Source organism: Pituophis catenifer, unplaced genomic scaffold (assembly GCF_029215685.1).
Source record: "Pituophis catenifer annectens isolate HBS135680 unplaced genomic scaffold, rPitCat1.0.hap2 SCAF_5, whole genome shotgun sequence".
Taxonomy (NCBI): domain Eukaryota; kingdom Metazoa; phylum Chordata; class Lepidosauria; order Squamata; family Colubridae; genus Pituophis; species Pituophis catenifer.
Window position 1 is genome coordinate 90,801,023 of NW_027256885.1, and position 22,048 is coordinate 90,823,070.

The following is a 22,048-nucleotide window of genomic DNA, read 5'->3' on the forward strand; positions in this document are numbered from 1 at the left end:
TTGTTTGAATGTTTGTTTGTTTTTTCTTCTTATTTCTCTTTTGTTTTTGTTTTTTTAAAACCTTAATAAAGTTTAATAAAAAAAAAGAACATAAACAAAATAAGAGAGTAGTATTTCAAGAGAAATATCGAGATTCAATTGAATGTCACAATTGTGGATCCAAAGAACATTGTAGAAGAGATTGTACTAAATTTCTTAGAGAAAGACAAAAACATGACTATAGAAGTAGATACCATAACAGACAATCATCCATTGATAGACTTAGATATAGAAGCTCACCTAATTATAGAGAACATAGAGGGGGCAGGGATAATTCGAGAGATAAAAAGTCTGGATCACTAAATGGATTAAATAAACATAATATAACTAACATACAACATTCAGGGGATAATGATTGGCTCATTGATTCTGGGGCAACTAATCACACAACACATAACAAAAATATATTATCTTCATTTGTAGAAGATAAATTTGTAATTAAGGTAGCCAATCAAGAAAAGGTCCAAGTTATTGGTAGAGGAAATGTAAACTTACCCGGTCTAGGAAAAATAGAGGGGGTATTATTAATACCAGAAATACCTCATAACATACTTAGTGCAATAAAACTAAGTAGAGATTCTAACATAAACATAGTATTCTCAAAAGGAAAAGCAACATTAGAGAAAGACAAAACAAGCTTGGGTAGTGTGACTATCAAAGGAGGTCTACCATATTTAGTTATAAAAGAAAAATGGTTACACAATATTGATTCTAACATGGAAGATGACAATAACATAGAGAATGAAGACAATAGCAATAGTGATAATGAGGAACATGAAACAATTCATAGCCACAAAGACACATCTATTAATGACACATCTAATAACAAAAAACCTACAATTGGAAAACCAATTCACGATGAATGTGCACATATTTTACATAGGAAATTAGGACATGCTAGTTTTCCTGTAGTACAAAAAATGATTGAACATGCTGAAGGTGTTAAAATAAAAAATTGTAAAAACTATTTGGAATGCTCAGTATGTAAGTCCACAAAACTCAAAACTAGTCCCAAACCAAGAAAGGCAACAAGATCAACTAATCAAATTTTTGATTTGGTACACATGGATCTGGTTGGTCCATTAACACCATCAATCACATATAGAAAATGATACTTTCTGACTATTGTAGATGACTATAGTCGTTATGGATTTGTCTACACTTTAAAACACAAAGATGAAACATTTCAAAAATTTAAAGAGTTTTACAAACGTGTAGAAACACAACATAATATTAAAATAAAACAAATCATGACAGATAGGGGATCTGAATTCATGTCAAAAGAATTCTCTCAATGGTTAAAAGACAAAGGGATGCTACATTTCACGTCTAGCCCTTTCTCTGCATTCCAAAATGGAGTAGTAGAGAGAAAAAATTCAACACTACAAACCATGATTAGATGCACATTAGAAGATGCTGGCTTAGGAAAACAATTCTGGTCAGAAGCATTACAATACTCCAATTATACGCAAAATAGGACTTGGTCCAGCATTATAAACAAGACACCATACGAATTAATGTACAATAGAAAACCCAAAATAACACACATGCACATATTTGGAGTCACAGCGGATGTACACATACCAAAACAATTGAGGCGTAAAGGGGAGAACGTATCCAGAAGACTTAGATTCATGGGATACGAAACAGGCACAAAAGGGTACAGATTTATTGATAGTAACAACAAATTTATAATTTCTAGAACGGCTGTATTTCATGAACAGGCCAATTGGTCTAAAATACATCTTAATGAAATATTCCCAAACACAAATTTAGACACTGAGCATAAAGATAAAATAAATAGAGAAGAACGCAATCACAACACACATAGAAACAAAAATAAAACATGGACAAATAGTCAACACAGAATAAAGACAGATTCATTAACAAAAAAAGAGGCAAGATACCTACACGATAACGATAGCAAACTAGAAAAAACAATCAGATGTAACAGAAATCAGGTGCCAAGCAAATACAAAGATTACGTAATGTACATGGATAGCGAAGCATCAACGCCAAATACATACGAGGAAGTATTAAAGCTCCCCACTGAAGAAAGAAAAAGATGGGAATCAGCCATGGCTAAGGAGATGGACAGTCTACGAGAATTAAATGTATTCACACCTACTCCTGCACCTAAGGATAAAACTATTATAGGCACCAGGTGGATATACAAAATTAAAAATCTAGAAGAAGGCAACACATTGTACAAAGCTAGATTAGTTGCACAAGGTTATGCTCAGAAATATCCTGAGGATTACACAGACACGTATTCTCCCACAGTAAGAACTGAGAGTGTCAAGACAGCTTTAGTTATAGCATCTGCACTTAACCTTGATGTATTTCAATATGACATACAGACTGCGTATCTACATGCAAAACTTGATAAAGAGATATATGTAAGGGCACCTCATAGTCAATACACAAACAAAAATGAAACTTGGTTATTGAATAAAAGTTTGTACGGATTGAAACAATCCGGCAAACGTTGGTATGAATGTTTAGTCAAAGTACTCAAAACTATGAATTTCGATGCCACCACTGCAGACAACTGTTTCTTTGTCAAAAAGGAGGGTGATTCTTTAGAATTTGTGTTAATTTATGTGGATGATATTTTGTATATCGGTAAACATAAAGAAAAAAGAGATACATTTGTAACAAAATTAAATGAACATTTTTCTTTAAAATCATTGGGGAAGGTAAATAAATATCTTGGAGTTCAAATCAGTAAAACTAAAAAAGGATTCAAACTTTCTCAGAAAGATAAAATTATAGAGCTCCTAAACAAGTGCAATTTGAATGATGCTAAGTCTTGTGATACCCCTATGCAAACAGATTTCTTAAGGAACGTAGATGAATCATCCCCTGAATTTAAGGATAATACACTTTACAGATCAGTTATTGGTTCCCTTTTGTATATTTCTAATTGGACTAGACCTGATATTGCTTTGCCCCTCAATCTATTATCCAGGTACGTAAGCAAACCCTTAATGTATCATTGGGAAGCTGTTAAAAGAATATTAAGGTACTTAAAGCACAGCTTAGACTTTTGTTTACTACTGGAACCTAATAATGTCAAGGAGCCCGTCCTCACTTGTTACGCTGATGCGGATTGGGCAGGTGATACCATATGTAGAAAAAGCACATCAGGTTACATATTTTTTCTTAACGACTGTCCAGTTTACTGGTATACTGGAAAACAGGATTTAGTAGCTACATCAACAACTGAGGCAGAATATGTTTGTTTATCTAAAGCCTCCAACAATCTTGTATGGTTTAATGATTTGTTATCAAATATTTGGAAAAATCCTTCATTACCATTTGTCATACATGAAGATAATAAAGCTGCTATTGAGATATCTAGATCTGATGCTATTGGACAAAGATCCAGGCATATAGATATAAAATTCAAGCACGTGAGACAATTATCTCAAGATGGATTTATTAAAGCAGTTCATTGCGAAACATCAGAACAAATAGCTGACATTTTAACTAAGCCTTTACCATCTAAACAGCACAAATATTTAACTTCTAAATTGCAAGTTTTGTATTGTTCTGAATCTGAATGTAATTATTGTTGTATATCGAATCGGCATTTAGAGGGGGATTTGTCACAAGTAAATGCCTTATTCTCTAATAGGGGAATTGTATATACACGGGGTATTAGGGGTTAATTTATTCTTCCTCTCCTAATTTATTCATATGTAACCACTCCCATCCTTTACTCCGCCTTGTTAATATAAAAGGAGTTGTATGCACCTCCTCCTTGCTTCTATCTACTATCTCTCAGAGAATATAGAATGCCTAATGTAAATAAATAGTGTTAATGTTTGAATACTTCATTCTTGAATCATTTATTGAGTCTGATCCTTAAAATTACGCAACATTCACTCACCCTCACTCTCTGCTCTGTTGGATCGCCGGCCATTCGCTTACCCCGCCCACTCCCAATCTATTGCTGCCTCCTGAGTCCCAGCTGATGGCTAGAGGAAAAAAAACTGTTTAAATTCTTGACGCGGGGCTTTGTTAAATTGCTGGCTCGCCCCGCCCCTCCGCACCACTATTTATTGCCAATAAATAGTGGTGGGCGAGGGGCAGGCGAGCCAGCAATTTAACAAATGGTTCGGTGGTTTCTTGTAATTTTATTGGCCCGCGGAGCTTCAGCATAGGCTAATTAGCCCTTGATTAGATCGGCTCCCGACTCTCAGCTGATTTGCTCTCAGCTGTTTTGCTCAGGGCTCTGCTGCTTCCTTGCAAAGAGTCCTGGAGCAGATTTTTTTTCCCCCTAGCTATGCTGAAAAACGAAACTGAAAGTAAAGCAGGCTGTTGGCTTTGCTGTTGCTGCAAGGTTGGAAAATTAGGCAGGCAGAATTCTTTTCTTTTTCCTCACCAAAAAAGGTAGGTGCAAACAATGGGAAATTTAGGGAAAAAGAGGATTTTAAAACACAAAAGAAAAAAAGCTCTATTTAACTAGGGAATTGTAATAATTGAGATACTATTAATTGTATATTTCTGAAAGCAGAAATGGTTAAGTTGTGGTTTGGAGGAATATATGGGGGAAATTATTTGGTTTATTATTATTGGTAAATATAATTAATTGATTTGTAAGAAATTGGATTGCATGGAAATAATTGGAATATTCATGTTCATATTGATTAATATACAAAAAAGGTAGTTATATAACTAATTGATTTATATTAAAATGTTGAATTTATATTAAACAACTGTAATATTACATAATTAACCAATGTGAGGATGGATATAAAAATAGATGACAATGGGAAGGGGTATAATATAGAATAGAAGGGAAAAATTGAATTTGATTAAGATTAGAGATGAGGATGAAGGGTAATATTGGTTTTTTACAAAAATAGATGAGGAATAAATATGGCAAAAAGGAAATATAGAAATTGTAAATTTAATTGAAATGACTAAACACTGTTTAAATTTGTGAACCGTCCAAATACTCTGTTCAAAGAAAATACATTGTATGTTTGTATGTGTATTTCTAATTATTGTTATTTATTCCTATTTGTTCTCTTTTATTCTTCAAAGTTTAACAATTCATTCTTTATCTTAATATCTTTATATTTGTTTGGGGTTGGCTTTCTTCCCTTTCATCTTTTTTATTGTACAGCAATCTTTCTCCTCAAACCTACCACCTCTCTCTTTTCTTTCCTTCTTACTTTCTCTTCCTCCCCCTCTTCTTCTCCTCCCTACTTCCTCTTCCTTTCTCCTTCTCCTCCTCTCTTCCTCCCTCTCTTACCCTCACTCCTACTCTAATTTCCCTTCCCTTCCTTCATCCCTCTCTATTGCTGTATCCTTTTATGCATATGGACTACTCAGAGGGCTGAAAAAGTTATTTCTGACTGGTCCTCGCACTTTTGACCAGTCCTCGAACTTACGACTGTCCTCACATTTTACGTTTTTGCCCTATCTTGTCACCATGGTGAAGAGAAGCAGTTGTGAAATGAGTGACATGGTTGTTAAGAATGCTACAATGGGCATAAATGATGACCAGTCATAAGTGCGAAGACCGGTCAAAAGTGCGAGGACCTGTCAGAAATCACTTTTTTCAGCCCTCTGGGTAGTCCTTTTGTGCATATGGACTACTCAGAGGGCTGAAAAAGTTATTTTTGACTGGTCCTCGCACTTTTGACCAGTCCTCGAATTTATGACTATCCTCACATTTTACGTTTTTTGCCCTATCTTATCACCATGGTGAAAAGAAGCAGTTGTGAAATGAGTGACATGGTTGTTAAGAATGCTGCACGGGCATAAATGTGAGGATGGTCATAAGTGTGAGGACCAGTCAAAAGTGCGAGGACCTGTCAGAAATGACTTTTTTCAGCCCTCTGAGTAGTCCCTATACACATAGCCATGGCCACCCGGTCACATGACCAGCTAGCCACGCCCACCCAGTCACATGACCTCCAAGCCATGCCCACAAAATAAGCCACGCCCACAGAACCGGTAGTAAAAAAAATTAGAACCCACCCCTGGTTGGGGGTCACCCCAACATGAGGAACTGTATTAAAGGGTCGCGGCATTAGGAAGGTTGAGAACCACTGTGCTACAGGATCCTGCGGATGCCCTCGCTCTCCCTTTACCTGGCTTCCCTCCTCCCACGGTCTCGTGTTCCCCCTCCCCACTCTAGCTTGATTGCAGGTGGAGCCACATTGCCTTTTGCAAGCCTGCTGTTGGAGAAGCTGGGTGCCGGTGAGAGCTGGCTTTTTGCCTAGCTTTGTCCAGCTGTCAGGGGGACATGGCTTCCTCCCCAGGCCCCTGTCCGTTCCCCCCCCCCGACAGCCGGACAAAGCTAAGCAAAAAGCCAGCCCTCACCAGCACCCAGCTTCACCGACAGCAGGCTTGGAAAGGGCAATGTGAGCTTCTACCTGCGTCAACCTAGACTGGGGAGGGAAAAAGCGCGAGCGAGCCAGAGGCCCTTCCCTCCAGCCTTTGCCCAAAGCCCCGCGCTGCACTAGGAGGCTGAAGTTTGCATTTCTTCCCCACTCCATCCCACGCGTACCTTGGCAATGGGACTGTTTCTCTCCACCCCCTTTTTCAGCTGCTGGATCAGAGGGCTGAACTGAGCTTTGCTGCCCAATGCAGCCAGGAATCTCGAAGCCCAGAATGAACGTTTGTGCTACAACCAGCCCCTAGATCGGCCTCCTGCAAACTCTGTCTCTCGAGGAGCCCGGCCGAACTTTTGCGTGCCACTTGCTGAGGAGGAGGGTGGGGCTGGGGCTAATAGGTAGCCAAACTAAGTGCCCAAAGGACCCCATCCCGTCATCAGGAGTCCTGGTGCCTCAGCGAGTGAAACTTTGGCCGGGCTCCTCGGAAGACCACGGAGTTTGCAGGCCGCCTGCCTAGCTAGCGCCCAGATTGGCTGAAACAGAAACATTCATTCTGGGCTTTATTTGAGATTCCTAGCTGCGATGGATAGCAAAGCTAGGACTGACCCCGGCCAGCTTTCTCATTTAGGGAAATGCTGATTGGGAGGGCCGCGCGGCAAGAGATAAGGCATTACATATCAGCCTCATCCGAGGCGAGTGGCTGGGAGGGGCAAGGGGCGTGGCCAGGCGTGGTTAGCTACTGGTTCGGGTGAACTGGTGAGAACCGGCTGAATCCCACCACTGGATAGGGAAGAATAGAATACGGATAGGGATAGGGATAGGGATAGGGATAGGGATAGGGATAGGGATAGGGATAGGGATAGGGATAGGGATAGGGATAGGGATAGGGATAGGGATAGGGATAGCGATAGGGATAGGGATAGGGATAGGGATGGGATGGGATAGGATAGAATAGAACAGAATAGAAAGAACAGAACAGAACAGAACAGAACAGAACAGAACAGAACAGAACAGAACAGAATAGAATAGAATAGAATAGAATAGGACCTTGGAGGTCTTCTAGTCGAACCCCCTGTTTAGGCAGGAAACCTTATACCATTTCAGACAAATGGTTGTCCAATCTCTTTTTAAAAACTTCCAGGGTTGGAGCATTTACAACTTCTGGAGGCAAGTTGTTCCACTGGTTAGTTGTTCTGTCAGGAAATTTCTCCTTGGTTCTAGGTTGCTTCTCTCCTTGAGTAGTTTCCATCCATTGCTTCTTGTCCTGCCCTCAGGTGCTTTGGAGAATAGCTTGACTCCCTCTTCTTTGTGGCAGCCCCTGAGATATTGGAACACTGCTATCATGTCTCCCCTAGTCCTTCTTTTCATTAAACTAGACATACCCAGTTCCAGCAACTGTTCTTTATGTTTTAGCCTCCAGTCCCCTCATCATCTTTGTTGCTCTTCTCTGCACTCTTTCTAGAGTCGCAACCTCTTTTTTACATCATGGCGACCAAAACTGGATGCAGTATTCCAAGTGTGACCTTACCAAGGCATTATAAAGCGGTATTAACACTTCACGTGATTTTGATTCTATCCCTCTGTTAATGCAGCCTAGAACGGTGTTGGCTTTTTTGACAAGGACATTTGTGACAAGGAACCCCATAGCTTCATCAACTCCAGGATCACAAAAAGATTGAGGGTAAGCAGACAAAATGGGGTACAGGCAGCCTCAATTTACAGCAATTGGGACAGAATTTCTGTTGCTGAGCTAGGACGGTTGTTAAGTGAATTGCACCTGATTTAATGACATTTTTGCCAGTTGTTAAGTGAATTGTTGTGGTTGTTAAATGAATCGTGTGGTCATTAAGTGAATCCAGCTTCCCCCATTGACTTTGCTTGTTGGAAGATGGCTGGGAAGGCCGCAAATGGGGATCACGTGACCCTGGGACACTACAAACAACGTAAATGCATGCCGGTTGCCAAGCACCTGAATTCAGATCATGTGAACATGGGGACGGTTTAACTGCAAGGACCAGTCATCAGATTTTTTCACTGCTGTTGTAACTTTGAATGGTTGCTAAATGAATGGTTGCAAGTTCAGGACTATATATGGCAAGTGAAATTGTAGGTGCTCAACAACTCACCTCCTGATTGGCAATTCTTTCCATTACTATAAGAATAGTTCACAGAAATTAAATTAAAAGCAAACTCACAGAGTTTTATTACACCCAGAAACTAGTACCTCCAGCAACCCAAACGGGATCAGAGTCAAAGTCCAGGGTACTAACAGATGCAATGGGTTTAAGCAGGAGTTCCTTCCCTTTGTATCTGCACACATAGTTCCACTCCATCCTCTTCTCAGCTCATCTTCTTTGTTACCATTAGTATTTGCATTGATGGAGGAAGAGACCAGAGGATCGTTTTGGAGTGGGTACATCATCTGAATCAAGGTCAAAGAGGTCACAGCTGGTCTTCATAATTTGCTCCTCCAGCACTTTATGGCGCTTCATGTCTGACAGCACCTTGTCCAGGCGGGCTTCTCTTTTCTGACTCTTAGTTAACATCCCTGGAAATTAATCAGAAATCAGGATTGGAAGATGAAATTCATACATCATGCTAGTGCTGTGGCTCCGTTACCTGAGCCTGTGTTATCGGCAGGAGAGGACTCCGAGAGTGAAGAAGAGGAGTTGGCAAGGCCTCCCTCTCCAGGACCCTCCTCTCTGGCAATGCCTTCGGTGTCCTCCGAAAGTCAAGAAATAGGCCCGGGGCCAAGCACGTCCACGCAGCCACAGGTGGACAGTAATGAGGAAGATGAGTCTTGGCTGGACCCTCGGCAGCGTCGCAGAGATAAGCGCGCGCAGCAGAAGAAGAGGCATGCCAGGGATTAGGCTGAGTCACTGGACGACACCCCACAGGGTATAAAAGAGGGTGTGGTGGCCGGTTCAGCTCTGTGACAAGCAAAAAACGGATATCGGACGACCTTCTTTGTATTTACTGGACTTTGTTGATTATTGTGTATTGGCTTTGTTCCCGGACGAAGGGAGAAACTCCCCCCTCGTGAGTAAAGAATACCTGGCAGCCAGCCACTGGGTTGCTGCCAATTCTGATACCGGATAAACTGTTGTCGGCTGAGTTCTTTAACTGTTGCCTGTCTGTGGGGGTGCGTGTGTGAGACGGGGACAGAACAGCTAGCTTATATAGTGCAATCTTTGCTGTTCCTACAGAAAATTGCAAAATAAGGAAGGAAACTGCTGTTCAGACTTGTGTGTGGGGGATCCCCCCCCTGCTGCCTTGCCTTCCTGTTTTTTAGAAGCCATTCTGCCACGTAGATTAGATTTTCTGAAAAAGGAGATCCTTTTTCCTTTTCCAGCACCACAAAGTCCTCTAAAAAAGTCCCCCTGGTTTAGTCAAATTGGAAATAGAATTAAACTGAAGCGAGCTCAGGCTTATTTTAAAAAGGATTTTTTCTCCCTCTTCTCCTGTTTGCTTGTTACAAGCAGCGCAACTTTGTAACTTGTTAGAATAGCTTTACAAGACCACTCTCACTCTCAGCTTGTTAACACTGGAGCCGGGTGCCATTTTTTCAAGCCGCTTTCACTCGCTCTGATTTTTGTTTAGATCAAAAAGTCACAAAAAAAAGTAATACTTGCAGTTTCTTGGTTTAAAGGTTCAGGTTGTTTTTTCCGCTGATTAATGAAGTTAATTTCAATCAATTTGGATGTTTGCTGCAGCCGGCTTGCTCTGCAGCAAGCAGAGTCGTCCCACGCCGTCCGGAGTCTCAGCAAGTTGAAAGGGAGCCGCGCCTGTTTCCTCCCCAGTAGCGATCTTCTGGGGGCTCACAGGGGCTCGACCTGCACCTTGCTTACTCTTCTCCTTCAAATCCTTCAGATTCTGGAGTTTTCAAGCCGCTTCTCAAAGTCGAAGCGGCTCTACAGACGGCGGGGCTGGCGGTCCTTAGAGAGGGACCGTCTTTCACCGGAGGCAAGCAAACCGGAAGTCCAGCTCTGTGACAAGCAAAAAACGGATATCGGACGACCTTCTTTGTATTTACTGGACTTTGTTGATTATTGTGTATTGGCTTTGTTCCCGGACGAAGGGAGAAACTCCCCCCTCGTGAGTAAAGAATACCTGGCAGCCAGCCACTGGGTTGCTGCCAATTCTGATACCGGATAAACTGTTGTCGGCCGAGTTCTTTAACTGTTGCCTGTCTGTGGGGGTGCGTGTGTGAGACGGGGACAGAACAGCTAGCTTATATAGTGCAATCTTTGCTGTTCCTATAGAGAATTGCAAAATAATTAAAAACCATGAGGAAGCAGGTGGGAGAAAACTGACTAGCAACAGCATTTATTTGTTAGGTTAAGAAATTGACAACTTTGCTACCTATCAATAAATAATCTCAATACGTTTTAGTCCTTGATTTACAACCATTGGTTCAGTGATCGTTCAAAGTTACGGCACTCAGAAAAGTGATTTATGACTAGTCCTCACACTTCGGACCATTGCAGCATCCCTGGGGTCACATGATCAAAATTTAGATTCTTGACAAGCAGGTGCAGCATCCCAGGGTCACGTGATCACCAGTTACTACCTTCTGAGTCAGCTTCTGATGAGCAAAGTCAATGGGGGAAGCTGGATTTCCTTCATGACCATGTGATTCGCTGAACATCTGCAGTGAGTTGCTTAACAACTTTGGCAAAAAAAAGTCATAAAATCAGGTGCGACTCACTTAACAACCGAATGGCTTAGCAATGGAAATTCTGGTCCCAATTGTGGACGCAAGTCGAAGACCGCCTGTACTGCTTCTCAGCAATGGGGGTACTTCAAAAAGTGAATGTTACAACATAAGAGGTGATTTAAACATTTTTTTTCTGTCTAGGATCCTCTTTCTAAAAATCTACTATTTTGAATAACCCTAGTGGGAAATGTGGATGAAAGACATCACAGACTCTGAAAATTTAACCATTTTATATACACATGCACACACACATGTACGTACTGAGTCAGTATTGATTCCTGGGGATTGCCTAGGCAAGTCCCTGCAGTTTTCTTGGCAAGGTTTTTCAGAAGTGGTTTGTTATTGCTTCCTTCCTAGGGCTGAGTGAGTGGGACTGGCCCAAGGTTATCCAGCTGGCTATACGCCTAGCCCTAGGGCCGTGATGGCGAACCTATGGCACACGTGCCACAGGTGGCACGCGGAGCCATATTAGTGGGCACGCCAGCTCAGCTCTGGGGCGCATGCGCACGCCGGCCAGCTGATTTTCGGGCCTTCTGGGCCCACCAGAAGTAGGGAAACAGGCTGTTTCCTGCTTCTGGAGGGCCTGGGGGGGTGGGGAAGGCCCGTTTTTCTTTCTTACCTGGCTCCAGATCCTCTCTGTGTATCTGGGAACGGCGAAAACAGCCTTTCCCACTCCCTTGGAGGCCCTACGGAGGCTCAAAGGGCCCATTTCCCCACTCCCAGTGGGACAGGAAGTGACATTTTTTCCTGTCCCCAGCCTCCAGAGACTCCTAGAGAGGCTCCTAGAGACTCCTAGAGAGGCTCCTAGAGACTCCTAGAGAGGTTCTGGAGGCTGGGGACAGCAAAAAATGTCACTTCCTGTCCCACCGGGAGTTGGGAAATGGGCCTTTTCAGCCTCCGTAGGGCCTCCAAGGGAGTGGGAAAGGCTGTTTTCGCCGTTCCCAGATACACAGAGAGGATCTGGAACCAGGTAAGAAAGAAAAACGGGCCTACCAGGCCATCATGTGGCAGGAGCGGGGGGGGGAGGGGGGAGGGGGTTGCGCACACATGTGCGTGGGCATGTGCGCGTGCAACCCTCCCCCGCCCCCCCCCTCTCCTGGCACGCGATGGCAAAAAGGTTAGCCATCACTTCCCTAGGGTATAGAACTGCTGGTCTCCCAGTTTCTATCCTGGTGCCTTAACCGCTTACCAAACTGGCCCTCTCTGGAGTTTTCTACTTCAATAAAAATGATTAAATGGGTTTGATGTATGAAAATTATGCAAGGGAGGAAGAGTTTCTTTCCTTTTCTCTCTTGCATAAGCTAGAAGTTGGAGTCATCTAATAAATGGTGGGAGATTAAGGACAGCCAAGAGGACGTAGTTCTTCAATTCAATTCAAATCTTTATTGTCAGTGCACAACAATATGTACGAGATTGGTTGAGCTCCCTCAGTGCACCCCCCCAACACAATACAACTCACAGTGAAGACAGAAAATCCCTAACCCAATAAATCATATTAAAAACCACCCAGTCCTATTGCACCAGTGTGAACATGTTACACGTTGCACCAGCCCTGCAAGTCCATCGTACTACGTAGTTATGATGTTATTTTGCATTCAGGAGTCTGACAGCCCACAGATAAAAACTGTTCTTCAGCCTGTTCGCGGGGCTAGCTATGCTTCTATATCTCCTTCCCGATGGTAGGAGGATAAAGAAGTGGTGACCAGGGTGTGAGTCATCCCTGAGGACAATTTACCATCAGAGGAGGGATGACTATCAACTTTGCATTATAAAAGGATCAGACACCAAGTCATGGAGAATGATTATACTGTCAATAGCAAGGGGCGTGGCCGGGCGTGGTTAGCTACCGATTCGGGCGAACCGGTGAGAACCGGCTGAATCTCACCACTGGGTTCCCCCAGTGATGGACCTCAGGTGATTTTTATTGCTGATCTCTGGCATCCCAACATAGCAGGACCTGAACGACAGGCGTTGGATTATATCTTTGCCCCTGGGTCGATAGATGCTTGACCTAACAAGTATTGTGGGCATGGACACAATCTCACAAATATTTGCTGCTCCTCAGAAAAATCAACCACTCCCTACACTATTGTCTTGATCTAGATTCATTGTTTTGCAGACTGAATTAGGCCCAATGTGTAATGCAAAAGCCACAAAGACATTTGCGAAGCCATGAAAATGTCTTTTTCTCTCACAGGGTGTGAGTCATCCCTGAGGACAATTTACCATCAGAGGAGGGATGACTATCAACTTTGCATTATAAAAGGATCAGACACCAAGTCATGGAGAATGATTATACTGTAAATAGCTGCTAGTCATGTCGGCTAAACATAACAAATGACGAGTCACTTTTTTTCAGTGCTGTTGTAACTTCAAACGGTTGCTAAAAGAATGGTTGTAAATCAAGGACTATCTGTAAAGTGAAATTGATCCTCAACAACTCTTCTCCTGATTTGCTAAACAAATGGTTGATTATATCTGGATATGATATGATGATCTGAATATGACACTGTGGTGGTTAGAACACAGTATTGCAGGCTAAGTCTGCCAATTGCCAGCAGTTCGATTCTCACTGGCTCAAGGTTGACTCAGCTTTCCATCCTTCCAAGGTGGGTAAAATGAGGACCCAGATTGTTGGGGGCAATATGCTGACTCTGTAAACTGCTTAGAGAGGGCTATAAAGCACTGTAAAGCGGTATATAAGTCTAAGTGCTATTGCTATTTGCAATAGGTAACACAAAAGGGAAGGTTCTATTGCACCCACACCCAGCTTGTGGGCTTCCCATAAGCAACTGGTGGGCCAGCTTGGGGGCAGACTGCTCTATTCCATAATTCATTGGCCTGGCAAAGCTCTTCTGTCTTCTTATGGAAACTCAATTGCCTTCCTTACGTACCAGGAGTTCTCCCTTGATCAGTCAAGGAGCTTTTGGGAGTGGCAGGCTCATCATCAATGTCGAACTCAATAGGCACGTGAGGCCTGGAGCAAACAGAGGGGGGGAAAAAGAATCAACCTGGCAATATTCTCAAGCCTATCATTCCTCCCCTTAACATAACTGCAAATCTTAAATTCCTCCCTCCCCCACTCCTTTAAGCCAAATACAAAAACCCATTTCTCACTTCTCCTCCTCTTCTTCCTGGTGTTCAGATTGTCCATCAGATTTGTCCTCATCTTCACTGTCAGGCTCTGGAGTTGGATTGCGCCGAGGGAGGATTTCAGCCTGAATCTCCAGAGTCCCGTGCTCAGCAATGAGCTCATATAAACAGTGGATCTCCTTGGGTTCAGACATCCAGTTATCTGGAAAATCCAGCTCCTCATCGCTGCAAGGGGTGCACCAATCCTCTTCAACAGATTCCTCTCCCTTCCCTGATAATTCCCCCTCAGTTTCTCTAGCAAGATCATCTTGTTCCTCATGGGAAGAAGCTAAATCTGGAGCATGCCCATACTCCACTGCCAAGGATTGCATCCCCGAGGTCACTTCCCCTTCCTCCACTTCTTCCATGGCTGTAATAAAGAGAAGATGAGACCACAAGATAAGTGAAAATATGGCAAACTCTGAGGTGACAATCTGATTCTGAGATAACTGGGAGTTCTGGCTGACGTCGCAGCGAGATCGGACACAAGCGGGTCTCCGTGCTCCCGTGCCATGTTCTCCCCGTTGGTGGGCTCCAAAAGGAGCCAAAGCCGCCCTGTAGGGGCGGGGAAGCAAAGAGGGGTGCCCTGTGAGACAGCAGAGAGTTGCAACTCTTCTGCTGGACCCGGGGTTTCTTTCCCTCTCAGCCACAACGAGGAGAAGAGGTAGCCTAAAGTTGGCTGCTATGAAGCTGGGGCAGTCGAGGAACACCTAAGACTGGTGCTGGAGCGGAGTTAGTGAAGAGTGTCTGGAACTGGGTGAGAGGATTCTTTTCTATTTAAAACCTAACCGCAAAAGGAAAAAATCCAGGAAAAGAGAAGCATTTGTTAAAGCAGCGACTAAGCACTTTGAGAAAAACTTCAGAATTGAAAGAAAAGAATCAAGGGGAGAAAAGCAAAAAAACCCTTTTAAGAACATAGAAAATTGGACTTTTAAATTGAGCAGGCGTTGTTTTGGAAAGGCATTTTAAAAATACTGGAACTATTTCAGTGGTGGGATTCAAAAAACTTTACTACTGGTTCTGTGGGTGTGGCTTGCTTGGTGGGCGTGGCTTGGTCATGTGACTGGGTGGGTGTGGCTTGGTCATGTGACTGGGTGGGTGTGGCCAATGTGACGTCACTCACGTCAAGGGGAGCTTTGCCTGGCTTCTCCTTGCCTCAAAGAGATACAATTTCCCTATCTATTTATTTACTACTACTGAACATCCAAAATATACTATTTAATCCTATGTATATATGCCATATGTGTACATACATATTACATAGTATAAAGTGTGTATAGGCACGCAAAAAGATACATCTACTATATATACTGTATGTGTATGTACACACACATACACACACAGCTCTTCTAAAACTATACACATTCAACCTTACTGTGAAGTTTCCAAAAGATGTCCTAATTAATTCATGAGCCATGAGCCAAACTTCAAAAGAAATACAGTCATTTATTAGGAGCACCATTTCAGCAATATTCGGATACAGTTAGAATCCCACATAGATTTACATTCCCCTATGACCCTGTCTCTCCTCTCCTCCCTGGCCATGTCATAAATCACATTCTCCAATTAACCACTTTGGCTAGCTGTGAAATCCAACACCCTTCTTCTGATTGCAGAAAGAAAGCATGTATGGAATGTAACTTCAGTTAGGGAAATCAATCAGCTCTATCAGTCCTCCCTCCCTCCTGCTCATGGCAACTTGAAAGCTTGCAAGTTGACATTCGGCTCCCCTCACCTCCTGAGGGCAACCTGCGCAAAGCAAAACAATTTGAGTACAGATGTAGAGGTTACGGACATGACCCCACACCTAGCTTGTTTGGATTTTCCGCGTGAAATTTGGCTATAAGGCGATCAGCCTGGATGTTTCGACTCTTTACCTAAGATGCCTCTAATAAGGGGTAACCCTTCCACTTGATTAAATATTGGAGTTGTCTCCTGTGCCACCTCGAATTGAGGATTTACTGCACCTCATAATGGGTCTGGCCCCCTATGACCATGGGGTCTGGGGACTCATGGGGTAGTGGCCTCAGGGTCGATCTGACCACGGGTTTTAAGAGGCTACTATGGAATACCGGGTGTAACTTCCCTAGCAGTTGGGGCAATTTCAATTGCACCGTGACCGGGTTGATTATCTTTACTATGGGGAATGGTCCCATAAACTTTGGCGCCAATTTCTTGCTAGGGAGTTTTAACCTCAAATATTTTGTGGAGAGGTAAACTTTCTCCCCCAATTGAAATGGCCTTTGGAGAGCTTGGTGTTTGTCTGCCTGTTTCTTATAGGTTTGTGCCGCTTTAGCTAGTGCTTTCTTGACATTCTCCCAGGTTGCTTTCAGTGTCGCCATCCAATCGGTCAAGCTGACTGAGGAGGGGAGCTCCCTTGGATACTCAGGCATTGGGACAAAGTCCATGCCGCTCACTACCTTGAATGGGGTTAGCCCTGTGCTACTGTGAACAGCATTATTATACGCGACCTCGGCAAAAGACAGGAGGTCCGCCCAACTGGATTGCTGATAGTTCACGTAGCACCTCAGGTACTGCTCTACCATGGCATTCAGTGTCTCCGCCCCCCCATTGGTGCTCGGATGAAAGGCTGAGCTAAGGCCCTGGGATGACCCAATGGACCATAGGAACTCCCTCCAGAATTTAGCCATGAACTGGACCCCTCTGTCAGAGATAATTCTTCTTGGTACTCCATGGAGGCGGTAGATGTGTTTCAGGAACAGTTTGGCCAACTGGTGGGCTGAGGGTAGTCCGCTCCAGGGTATGAAGTGTGCCTGTTTGGAAAATAAATCTATTACAGTCCAGATCACCGTGTTTCCCCCACTTTTCGGCAACTCCACTATAAAGTCCATTGCAATCTCCTCCCATGGTCTTGTTGGCTCTGCTACTGATTGTAGCAGTCCGGGGGGTTTTCCTGGTCGCTTCTTCATCGTGGCGCAGATGGTGCAACTTTTCACATAACTGTCCACATCTTTCTTTATGCTGGGCCACCAGAACTGCCTCCGTGCTAAGTGTAAAGTCTTTGTTGTGACTCCAACCCCCGAGCCTGTCCTAACAGAGGGAGAGGACTCAGAAGGTGAAGGAGAGGATTTGGCAAGGCCTCCCTCTCCAGGACCCTCCTCTCCGGCAATGCCTCAGGTTTCCTCCGAAGGCCAAGAGATATGCCAGGAGCAAGGCACTTCGGAGCAGCCGCAGATAGAGAGCGAGGGGGATGAGTTTTGGCTGGAGCCCAAACAGCATCGGAAGGATAAGCGCATGCAGCAGAGAAACAGGCGTGGGTGGGCCAGAGATTGAGCTGAGTCACTGGACCACACCCCACAAGGGATAAAAGGGGGTGTGTCGGCTATTCAGGCCTTGTGACGGACAAATTGAAAAGCTCAGAAGTCATATTGTGTTTCTAGAACCCTGTTAGAATCTCTTTTTGGATTTCTTCGGACTGGACTTTGACAATTCTTTGCTTTGAGGAATTAATTTGGTATATCGGACTGAGGAGAAAAAACCTCCCTTAGTGAGTAAAATCTCTTGGCAGGTGTTGTGGCTCCGTTACCTGAGCCTGTGTCATCAGCAGGAGAGGACTTCGAGAGTGAAGGAGAGGAGTTGGCAAGGCCTCCCTCTCCAGGACCCTCCTCTTTGGCAATGCCTTCAGTGTCCGCCGAAGGGCAAGCACATCCACGCAGCCACAGGTGGACAGTGATGAGAGTAATGAGTCTTGGCTGGATCCATGCCAGCGTCGCAGAGATAAGTGCGTGCAACAAAAGAAAAGGCGTGCCCGAGATTAGGCTGAGTCACTGGACCACACCCCACAGGGTATAAAAGGGAGCATGGTGGCCAGTCAAACCTTGTGACGAACAAAGCTGAAAGCTTCCACGCCATTCTGCATTGCCGGACTTTTGCTATAGACTTTGCTGGATTATCTTTGGACTTGATTGACTCTGTAATTATTGAGCATTTTACTTTGATGTACCAGAAGCGGAGAGAAGTTATCTCTTTCGTTTCAGGGTGCATAGGGATTCCGGGACATAGAGCTTTGTCCCCTTCCATGCAAGGTCATCCCTTTTTGTCAGGATGTGTTGATTGTCTCGGAACCAGGGGTCTGCCAGCAGTTCAGTTTTGAGTTTTGCCGTTAGATCGCTTGTTGGTTGGTCGTGCCGGTCGTGGCGTTGTCGTCTGGTGGTTACTTGGCCCGCTATTTGGGTAAGGGGAACGATGGTGTCCACTACCTGCTCCCGCTCACATTTGTACTGGGGCATGCGGGAGAGGGCATCGGCTAGAAAGTTCCTCCCCCCTGGAATGTGCTTTAGCACGAAGTCGAAATGGTTGAAGTCCACCCAACGGACTTGTTTGGGTGATAGTTTTCACAGGGTCCTGAGGGCCTCCAGGTTTTTGTGGTCAGTCCAGACTTCGAACGGTTTCTGGCCCCCTTCCAACAGGTGTTGCCAGATTAGCAGTGCCCATCTCACCACGAATGCCTCCTTTTCCCATGCTGCCCATCGTCTCTCTGTGTCTGTGAGCTTGCGGGAGGTGTAGGCACAGGGTTGTAGATTTCCTTGACTATTTCTTTGGAGTAGCACTGCTCCAACTGCCACATCGCTGGCATCTGCTTGGATGACGAAGGGTTGTTCGGGGTCAGGATGCTTCAACACCGGTTCCTTCGCAAACATTTCTTTTAGTGTTTCAAATGCCCCTTGGCAGGTTAGGTCCCACTGTAGAGGTTGTCCCGGGCGGGGTTTTGTTCCTGGGCTTCCTGTCTTTAGGAGGTCTGTCATGGGTTTGGCAATCTTTGCAAAGGAGGGGATGAATTGCCTGTAGAAGTTCAAGAACCCTAGGAAGCTTTGTAGCTGTCTACAGGTGCGAGGGGGTTGCCAGCCTAGGACGGCTTGCACTTTGGCTGGATCCATCTCTATTCCCTCATTTGACACTCGATAACCCAGGTAGTCTAGCCGTGCATGGTGGAACTCACATTTTGACAGCTTGACATACAGGTTGGCTGCCAGAAGTTTTTCCAGTACCTGGCGGACAAGGGGTATGTGGTCGTCCATGGTCTCAGTGTAAATAAGGATGTCCTCTAGGTAGACAAGAACCCCCTTGTAGAGGGGCTCATGCAGCACCTCATTTATTAATTGCATGAACACTGCTGGGGCTCTCTGCAGTCCAAAAGGCATCACTTTGAATTGGAAGCTCCCTAGGGGGCAGTTGAACGCTGTTTTCCACTCGTCTCCCTCCCTGATGCGTACTTGGTAGTATGCTTCTCTGAGGTCTAGTTTGGTGAAGACTTTTCCTTTGGCCAGGTGAGATAGCATGTCCTTCATGAGGGGGAGGGGATATAGGTTGTGTACACACATGGCATTGATTCCTTGAAAGTCCACACACAAATCTCATAGTTCCATCTTTTTTTTCTTTGAAGAGGACTGGCGCTGCGACCCATGGTTTGGCTGGCTCGATGAACCCCCTTTCTAGGCTTTCGTCTATGTAATTGCACATTTCTTGCATTTCCCGGGGTGTCATGGCATACAGTTTGGGCTTGGGTAGTTTTGCCCCGGGGATGATTTCGATGGCGCAATCTGCCTCGCGGTGGGGAGGCAGGACGTTGCACTCAGCCTCGCTGAATACTTATGCAAGGTCCTGATATTCCCTTGGGATCTGTTCGGTCTCTGGGGTTTTGTTGGATGTGGCTGCCACTTGTTCTGGTGTGCTTTTTTGGAGGGTTCCCTGCATGGGTGGTGTTTCTGCTCGCTGGTGTGGGAGGGGTTGGGGCCCCTTTGCTATTCTCTGTCTGCGGGTACCCCCTTGACACCAGATGGTCGGTCCCCACTTGTCTATCCAGGAGAGTCCCAGTATGACTGGATCTGTCATTTTGGGGGCTATTATGAATCGAATTACTTCCCAGTGATCCGCTAGCTCTAGCCTCACTGGTTCGTTCAGGTGAGTGGCATAGGTTCCCCCCATTAGGGACCCATCAACCTGTTCGAACCGGATTGGGTGGGTCAGTTTTTTTGCTCTGATCCCCAGTTTCAGGACTGTGGTTAGGTTGATCAAGCATCTAGTGCAGCCTGAGTCTATCAGGGCTTGAAAGGCCCCCTGGCTCCCGATTTTTGGGGCTGTGAGGCGTATTGGGAAAACGAAAGGGTGGACTGATCCCCTCACCATTGGGTCATTTTCGCCCTGCTCCTCACTATCATAGGATTCTGGCAACTGGTCATCGTTGCCTGGTGTTTCCCCCCCTTTGGCTGGGTGGGGAGGGACATCTTCAGCCTGGAGGGCCCTCCGGGATGTGTTGGTGGCTCATTTGGGGCCTCGTTCCAGCTGTGCCCTGGGTGGTGGCTCTGGCCTAGGCCTTGGGGCTGGAGTCGTGCACACAGATTCTGTGTGGCCCTTCCCCCCACATCTGTAGCACTTCAGCAGGCTTCGGGGGAGGACTGGTTTCGGGGTCTGCCGTGGTGCTGTGGTTCCCCATTGGCTGGGCAGTTTCAGGTCGGGTTGCCCCCTCTCTTTCGTGTCTGGTTGCTCTCTCATGTTGTTGGCACGCAATCCACTGTCGACTTTTATTGCTACTTGGAACCACTCAGAGAGCTGGTTTGGGATGTCCCAGTAAGCGGTTACCTGGGCAATTTGATTGTCCAGGCTTGTTCTGAAAAAGTGCACTAGCAACCGCTCTGGCAAAGGGGGTAGCCTCCCAATGACTCTCCTAAATTTATGGATGTGCTCTTTAATGGGACGTCCCCTCTGCTTTAGATAGCTGAGCTCATCCTCTGCATACGGGTCTTCCTCTGCCTCCTCAAATCTGGCCTCTAGCAGTCGTAGGAAGTCGTCTATGTCTTGCAGTTGGGGGGCTCTCCTCTTGTGGAGGGCTGCTAGCCATTCCCTTGCTTCCCCCTCTAGCCCCTCTGCGATGGTATTCACCATGGCTCTGGGGGATGGGTAGAGGTGTCCATAACATTCTAGGTGGATCTCAGCTGAGTCAAGGAATAGGGCTAGCTGGTCTGAGTCCTCATCAAACTTTCCTCTGAACTGGGGCAGTTCATTCAGCACTGCTCCTCTCTCCCCCTGTTGGCCTCTGTATGCTTGCATTTGATGTAGCTGGCCCTCTTCCTTAGCTCTAGTTTGGAGGGAGAGAGGGGTTTGTCTGCCCTGGGCAGCCTGCCTGCTGCATGGAAAAGACACTGGTTGCAGCCTCCTTCTGATGGGTGGAGAAGGGGGGCTGTGTTCCTGTCTGCTTCTCCTCACTTCAAAGGGATCCACTGCTCCTCACCTCTCCTTTGGCCTGCATGATGGCCCCTCATCAGGAAGGGTGGCCCGGTCAAATTCCTCCCTTGGCTGCTCTCTGGAACTCCCCAGGGGCTTTGGGAGCCTGGCTTGTTTCCAGTCCAACCTTCACTCCACTCTTCCCAGCTTGCTCAGGGGCTTCCCCTTTTCCCGGGCATTGGGGTGGGGGAACTCAACCTCAGCTGCTTTAGGGGTTAACTCCCACCAATACTCATCTTTTCTTGCTTCTGCCGCTGGAGCAGGCATCTCAGCTTTGATGTCTGAGGGAGGCTGCACTCTGGCTGCAATTAGGCTCTCTTCAGATAGCCTGTCTTCGGCCATGGTTGCCTGATTTTCCCTCCCAGCACCCCAGATATCGGGGAGCGATTGGAGAGTCCAGGATTCAGGAAACCTGGTAATCTTGATAGATTTTAAAAGTAGTTCTAACTGTCTGTGAAGTTTCCGAAAGATGCCCTAATTAATTCATGAGCCATGAGCCAAACTTCAAAAGAAATACAGTCATTTATTAGGAGCACCATTTCGGCAATATTCGGATGCAGTT

The 22,048-nt window shown here is 45.3% G+C and overlaps 1 protein-coding gene across 1 annotated transcript; it reads right to left on the minus strand.

Moving 5' to 3' along the window:
* Positions 1-8,758: 8,758 nt before the first annotated feature.
* PAGR1 (PAXIP1 associated glutamate rich protein 1) lies at positions 8,759-14,612 on the minus strand. The gene is made up of 3 exons (XM_070944440.1): positions 14,230-14,612; positions 14,007-14,089; positions 8,759-8,943 (listed from the first exon to the last, which is right to left on the minus strand). The coding sequence occupies exons 1-3, from the start codon at positions 14,610-14,612 to the stop codon at positions 8,759-8,761; spliced, it is 651 nt and encodes a 216-aa protein (XP_070800541.1).
* Between the last annotated feature and the right edge of the window lie 7,436 nt (positions 14,613-22,048).

Excerpts from the sequence above, each read along its gene's own strand:
- PAGR1 (XM_070944440.1), bottom strand. The coding sequence starts at position 14,612 with ATGGAAGAAGTGGAGGAAGGGGAAGTGACCTCGGGGATGCAATCCTTG. Across the intron at positions 14,090-14,229 it reads CAGGAAGAAGAGGAGGAGAA|GCCTCACGTGCCTATTGAGT; the intron begins GTGAGAAATGGG and ends TGTTTGCTCCAG. Across the intron at positions 8,944-14,006 it reads TGATCAAGGGAGAACTCCTG|GGATGTTAACTAAGAGTCAG; the intron begins GTACGTAAGGAA and ends ATTAATTTCCAG.